Here is a 7,511-nt window from a genome sequence, read left to right as displayed (position 1 = left end):
AACTCACTTTGTAGACCAGGCTGGCCTCAAACTCAGAAATCCGCCTGCCTCTGCCTCCCAAGTGCTGGGATTAAAGGCGTGCGCCACCACGCCCAGCTGCGGTCTTTATTCTTTATTCTTCTCAGTCCGATTCTATCTATGTCTTGCCCCCCTCAGCTTGGCTTGTGAAGCAGGGCGCCACGGTCCATATCTGCAGTCTGAGCCACTCTGTTGGCCAAGGCAGGGGGACCACCTAAGTCTAGGAGTTTGAAGCAAGCCTTGGCAACACAGCAAGGCCACATCCCTCAGATAGTTGTTTGTTTGGGGGAGGACAAGGTCTTACACCACTGAGGACGATCTTCAAATCCTGGTCCCTTGCTCTGTCTTCAAAGGCTGAGATTCTACTGATGGACTGCAAAGCTCAGCATAGAACCCCTTCTCTCCCTCGCTGCCACCCTCACCCCCTTTCACCCTGGAACCCTCTCCAGTTTTTTTTTTTTTGGTTTTATTTTCGTTTGTTTTGTTTTTTTTAATGTCTCACATGGTCATCTGTTCCTCTAAAACTCCCCAAGTTGGCCTTGTTGGCCGATAAAGCTTACTATCTCTAACTCCCCAACTTCCTCACCAGAACACTTCCTGTCGGGAGGTGCAGTGCGTGCGGCTTTGGGAATGACTCTGTTCAAAGAAGTACGCTGTATTTCTAAAAGAGGACCTCCAAAACTGTATGAGCTTGAGGCCCACAGAGCCAGGCTCTGCCGCTAACGCCCGTCCTTGTATAGTCATTCTTGCAGACAATAGCTGAGTGGGTTTCCCCTTTTTTTGAAGTTTATTATTAAGTGTAAATAAAGTTGGCTGCTTGTTCTCTGGGTTGCCCTGGCTACTTGAAAGTCATGATCCTCCTGCTTCAGCCTCCTGAAGGCTCACAAACCTGGTAAATCTTTAAAGATATAAAGCAATAATAAATTATAAACAGGGCTGAAGAGGTGGTCAGGCGGCTAGGTGCGTGCACACAGCTTTTCCAGAAGCCTCGGGTTTGGTTCCCAGCACGCACGTCAGGCAGCTCATCGCTGCGGAGCTACCGCCTCTGGCCTCGTCAGGCACCTGGCCTCTTCCGCATACTGAGACGCATATGCGTAGTTGAAAATAAAATAAATCCTCTTTGAAATTATTTTTATGTGTATGGGAGTCTGGATATCACATGCACAGGGATGCCCTCAGAGGCCAGAAGAGGGTGTTAGAGCCCCTGGAACTGGAATTACAGAAGATTGTGAGCTACCATGTGGGTGCTGGGAATCACACCCAAGTTTTCTGGAAATGCAGTATCTGCTGAACCATGTGCATACATACATACATACATACATACATTCATACATACTACATGCACATGCACATGCACACATGCACACACATATATACATATATATACACACACACACACACACACACACACACACACTCATATGTATATAGAATTTTTGTTGTTGTTTTTCGTTTGGTTTGGTTTCTTTGAGACAGGGGCTCTGTATATAGCTCTGGCTGTCCTGGAACTCCCTCTCTATACCTAAGCTGGCCTCCAACGCACAGAGATCTACCTGCTTCTGCCTCCTGAGTGCTAGGATTAAAGGTATGCACCCCACCACCTGGCTGTATATGGAGTGTTTTAAAGAAATTATAAACAAAGTTGTATGTGGTGGTATATGCCTTTAGTTCCAGTACTTGGGAGGCAGAAGCAAGCATAAGTAAATTCAAAGGCAGCTGGGCTGGCTGGGCAGTGGTAACCCACAACCTTTAATCTCAGTATTCTAAGAGGCAGAGGCAGGCAGACCTATGAGTTCAAAGCCAGTCTGGTCTACAATGTGAGTTTTAAGATAGCCAGGGCTACACAGAGAAACCATATCTCAGAAAACCAAAAAAAAAAAAAAAACAAAAAGTGTGTGTGTGTGTGTGTGTGTGTGTGTGTGTAAATGGCATTGGATCCAGGTTTGATTCCCAGAACCCACATAGCAGTTCACAACGGTCTGTAACTCTAATTCCAGGAATCTAATGCCCTCTTCTGGCCTCTATGAACACCAGGCACACATGTGAGATACATACATACATACATACATACACACATACATACATGAAAGCTAAATATATAAAAATATGAAAATAGGGCTGCAGAGATGTCTCCATGGTTAAGAGCACTGGGCTGCTCCTTCAGAGGTCCCAGGTTCAATTCCCAGCACCCACATGGCAGTTCACAACTGTCTGTTACTCCAATTCCAGAGGCATGCATGTTGTGCACATATTTGTGCATGCATGCAAATTATTCATATACATAAAGTAAATCTTTAAAAATAAGTTAACAAAAAAAATTGAGGTAGGATCTTACTATATAGCCCTGGCTATCCTGGAACTCACTGTAGATCAGGCTGGCCTTACCTCAGAGATCCACCTGCCTTTACCTCCTATGAGCCCAAGATGACCACCAACCTGGCACCACAGGTCCCAGATAGGGAGCTAGCCTGAGATGACCACCAGTCTGACACTACACAGGCCCAGACCACAACCAAGATAACCCTGCCCAGTATCACAGTGCATGAGCTGAAACCACTGTTACGATCACTCCTGAGACAACCCCAGACACCCAGAAGCCCATTCGGATGAGCAATTAAGTGGCGGAGAGATGGAAGAGAAGGATGTGGGCACCATGGAGAGAGGCAGAACTGGAGGGTAGTGAGGAATAGCGTGATGTGAGTAGCCGGTGATGCCATTTAAGGTCATGGTGAGATCCTGGCCTGTGCTGCCATGGAGGGCTTGGGTCTGTTACCACCAAATGCCAGTCAGGTGTCCCTGGTCAGGGCTGCCACCCAGGCCACGGTGATGTCTGAGGGCTGGCTCCATCCCTCACCTGGGCATTATGGGAGACCTAGCCCTGAGGGCAAGAGAGTAGGCAAGCTGGCCCCGCCCCTCACCAGCTGCAGCACTGGGGACAGTGAACCCTGCACCTCACCTGGGCAGCAAAATCAAGCCGGCCCTGGTTACAGGGGTTGTAGGTGTCAGATCGGGAGAGCTATCCAAGCCCCTTGGTTGCTGCAGCCCACTCCAACCCGCAGTGGATCCTGTACCTTGCCTGGGCAGCAGAGTTGAGCTGTCCCTGATGGTGTAGCCACGGGTGAGTTATCCCGAGGGCATGAGATCGGGAGAGCTGGCTATGGCACTGGATGAGCTATCAGGGCAGGGCTTTGGGTCGGTCCACCCCAACATCTATCCCATCAGTGAACTGCTAGAGCGTGTGAAGGGGCCTGACCTAAAGCTGCGGAGTCCAAAGCTGCTCCATCCCCAGACAAGGACAACGGACGATCCCAGAAGCGTCCCACTGAAGCTCCAGTACTGAGAGTGTAGCAGAAGGCCTTGACCAAGAGCAATGAACATTTGCAAGCAAAAAAGTGTGGACAAAAGGGTATCCTGTGGGATGCACTGTGACACACTATAGCTTCCACATGAGATTTTTTTTTTTCTTTTGGGAGTGGAAGGTAGCAAGGCGGAGGGCAGGAGTGAGGAGACAGGGGGATGAGCGGGAGCTGGATGCATGATGTGAAATCCAAAAAGAACCAATGAGAGGTTAAAAACAAAAGCAAAGCAAATACCCAACAAGGAGACTAAAAACCTACAGAGGAGAAGGCTGAGCAGGGCATGTGCACCGTTAGCCCTGGCTCACAGGAGGCAAAGGTGAGGCGCACGCACGCACGGCTTGGTTTTATTTATTTATTTATTATTACATGTAAGTACACTGTAGCTGTCTTCAGACACTCCAGAAAAAGGAGTCAGATCTCATTACGGATGGTTGTGAGCCACCATGTGGTTGCTGGGATTTGAACTTGGGACCTTCGAAAGAGCAGTCAGTGTTCTTAACTGCTGAAAGTTAAGAAAGAAAGAAAGAAAGAAAGAAAGAAAGAAAGAAAGAAAGAAAGAAAGAAAGAAAGGTAATTAAAAACATTCTTAAGAGTAAGTTGGGGGCTGGAGAGATGACTCAGCGGTTAAGAGCACCGACTGCTCTTCCAGAGATCCTGAGTTCAATTCCCAGCAACCACAGGGTGGCTCACAACCATCTGTAATGGGATCCGATGCCCTCTTCTGGTGTGTCTGAAGACAGCTACACTGTACTCATATAAAATAAATAAATAAATCCTTAAAAAAAAAAAAAAAGAGGAAGTTGAAATAAAGCAAAGATGCCTGTGCCACCCTACCCATAAATATTCCTATCTACAAAGAACAGAAGTGTTGATCAGGAAACACCGGCCCGCCTAGACCAATCCAACAATTCACTCAAGGAAGCAGGCTTTTGGCTTTATTGAGTCAAGTGGTTGGAAACTGGCCCAAACAAGGCTGTTCATAAGTTGTCTGCCCAGCATAACGTCCAGGTCAAGAGGCAAAACCAATGACTTCAGTGAGTCTCAACCATTGAAAGATATTATCAGAGCCTAGAAACATGTTCCTTCTTAGAGACTGGCGTCCTGAGACGAAATCTGCACCCGTCCTGTTAGCAAAGTTCTGAGTGTCAGCAAAGATCCTCAGGTTCCGGAAAGGATTTCCCTCTTTTTTTTTTCCTTATTATTTGTGTGTGTGTGTGTGTGTGTGTGTGTGTGTGTGTGTGTGTGTGTGTGAATGTAGGTACCAAAGAAGCCAGAACAAGATACCAGACTGCCTGGAGTGGAGTTACAGACCATTGTGAACACCTGATTCGGGTGCTGGGACTAAAGGCGTGTGCCACCAGATCTGGTTATTGAATTTTCTTTTACTGTATTTGTTGTTGTTTTTATCTTTGTGGGACAGAGTCGCTGGATGGTTTGGAATTGAATACACAAACAAGGAGCCAGGGCTCAAACCCCCAGCCGTCCTCTTGCCTCTGAGCCCCGATTGCTTCAATACACTCACCTTGGATTATGCTCTTTAAAAAATGCTGGGCTGCAGTTTGCTGCTCAGATATTTGGGTTAAACAATCACTTGGTGTGGGCCAAACTTCGAGCAAGCATATTGAACATGTGGATATCCTTAAAGCAGGGTGATAAGAAAACTAGGCAATGCAATTTGTAAAAAAGCAATTGTAATTTTTAGGAGAAAAATTGCAATTTGTAATTTTTAGGAGAAAAGTTACATATTCCTAGTTTGGATTTAAAGAAAAAAATCAAGCAAAATGATTTCACATAAGAGAAAAAAATTCAGTTTACTAATGAACAAATGGTCCTCGCTGTTTATGAGTTGGCACATTGTCAGTGGGTATTATTAATATTTTCCAGCTCTACATAGTGACATGTCCCTGTAATGTTAGCACTTCAGAGGCTGAGGCGGCAGGATCTCTTAAGTTCAGGGCCACCCTGAACTGTGTACTGAGACTACTTGCCGTGGAGGGAATCTTTATGGTTAGTAAAATTGGCATGACACTGCTAAATTTATTCTCACCCTGTGTATGGTCATTGTTGGGTAAATATGTAATTGTGGAACTGGAGCAACGTGTCTACTGTATGAACCACTATGAAGAACCAGTGTGACTCTCTTGCAGACGACCTGAGTTTGGATCCCAGCATCTGTGTAGACTGCCTCACAATAAATAACCTTTAAATCAGGGGATCTGACCCCACGGCTTCCTTACGCACCTGCTCTCAAATACTATTACATCCACCAACCCAACACACAAAAATTTTAAAAGTAAACTTTTTAAAAAGAGTATTGTTTCTAAATGGTAATAGCATTTTCTTTTTGTTAATCAGTAGATAATGCTTGATCTGAGTTGATACATTGAAAATTAAAATACTTGTGTATAACAAAAGAAAAATGCTGAGCTGGCTAGGGACATAGTCCAGCTTAGTACAGTGCTTTGCATGAATACTGGAGTCAACGGATCATCATTGCTTTGTAAACCCAGGCTTGGTGGTACACATCTGTAATCTCAGGAATGGTGGAGCCAGGAGACATGAGTTACCCTCAGCTACATAGCCAGTAACTAGCCAAGAATAGCTACAGAAGACCCTGTATAATCAATCAATCAATCAATCGATTGATCGATCCAGGTATGGTGGCACAAGTCTGTTCTGAGGCAGAAGGACCAGGAATTCAAGACAAGCCTCAGTTACAAAACAACTTAGAGGTGCTGATGGACAAGAGACTCCTTCTCAAAAACCAAACAAACAAAAATCTGTAGCCATTTGACTTTTATTAGAGTGCACCTAGCAAAACAAACAAACAAACAAAGCCAAAGCGAACAGAAGTGTCTCTTGAACTGTGAGTTAATAATGTACCTGCCATTTCCCAGAACTTACTCTGTAGCTGAGGCTGGTCTGGAAATCATTACGCAGCCCATGCTGGCCTCAAATCGGTGGCAATGTTCCAGGATGTAGGGCACCATGCTGTCTGCTTCAAACCAAACACTGGTCACCTAAGGTTAAGGGTAAGTACGCTAAGATGCCATCCAGAAACTGAGTTCTCCCAACCCTCGCCAGCCCTGAGAAAGATACATCTCAGAGATGGAGTTTAGATTCACTACAGCGCAGTGAGGAGACACCCACTAGCAGAAACGAGTCAGTGAAGTTTTCAAAGTCCTACCTGGCGGTTAGTCTTGTGCTTTGTCGTTCCATTCAATTATTCCAGGTCTTGTTTAAACCCTGCTGTCTAACTCCTGCGGCGGGAGGCAGCGCCATCGCGAGGCGGCAGGCGGCAGGTGCTGGGCGGACCGCTCAGTCCCCAGAAGTTCACTCAGTCCGACTCTGGGTCCGGGGTCTGGATCTGGGTCGATTAAAGTGGCACTTTTTTTTTCAGGCTTTGCCAATCCACTGTAGAAGGGATTGCATCTCGCACTGCTCTGTAAGTTTGCAATGACTACCCAAGTGTAAGCGCGAACTACTCATGACAGTTGCGGAAATGAAAACGGCTGGTTAAGTGATATTTAAATGTACCATGCACCAAATCATCAAATTTAAGTTACATTTCTTCGATTGAGTTTGCTTAACATGAGGAGGCTGGGATGAGAGAGGCGTACAAATGTTTAAGTAGTGTTGTAAATATAATCTCCAGCCTGGCCTATAGTATAAAAAGACTACAGGTTCCAGAATGCACTCGTCACTAAACTCAGGGCGAGGCCGCGGTTGCCGGACCACTGCCTGCTGGGAATTGTAGTTAGCTGCTTGTTTGTGATGCAGGTGCAACTTGGGGGTGGGGGGAGCGGGAGTAAACTCTCCCCACGTGACAGTCCAGATCAGGTGGTTGGTCAGCCTACGCGCAGGAACTATGATTGGCTGATTGTAATACGAACGACGCCACTAGAGGCGGGCCAAAGACCAGCGCAAGCGCAGAGCGTTGCGAGTCTCGGGACCCCTGTGGGAGAGACTATGGCGCTCAACAAGAATCACTCAGAGGGCGGCGGAGTGATCGTCAACAACACGGAGAGGTGAAAACCCGGCGGAAGGATCCTGGAGACTTGAAGGGCGGGTGTCGGCCACTGTGTGTGGTGGGCGGTGGGAGATGGTGGGGAAGGAAATTGATGGAGCGCTGGG

General features: G+C 46.6%; 1 protein-coding gene across 2 annotated transcripts in view; it reads left to right on the top strand.

The window, feature by feature from the left end:
- Window positions 1-7,182: 7,182 nt before the first annotated feature.
- Window positions 7,183-7,511, top strand: part of Wbp2 (WW domain binding protein 2) — an 8,526-nt gene continuing 8,197 nt past the window's right edge. Inside the window, exon 1 of one of the 2 annotated variants that reach the window (XM_021212352.1) lies at window positions 7,183-7,405. In XM_021212352.1, the coding sequence (XP_021068011.1) occupies window positions 7,347-7,405 (59 nt within the window). In that variant the 5' untranslated portion in view covers window positions 7,183-7,346. The remainder of the gene's footprint in view (window positions 7,406-7,511) is intronic. The other variant, XM_021212353.1, reaches the window with a different exon arrangement.

Source organism: Mus pahari, chromosome 14 (assembly GCF_900095145.1).
Source record: "Mus pahari chromosome 14, PAHARI_EIJ_v1.1, whole genome shotgun sequence".
Lineage (NCBI taxonomy): Eukaryota > Metazoa > Chordata > Mammalia > Rodentia > Muridae > Mus > Mus pahari.
The sequence above is the reverse complement of the archived record's forward strand: the minus strand, read 5'-3'. Positions and strand labels throughout refer to the sequence as shown.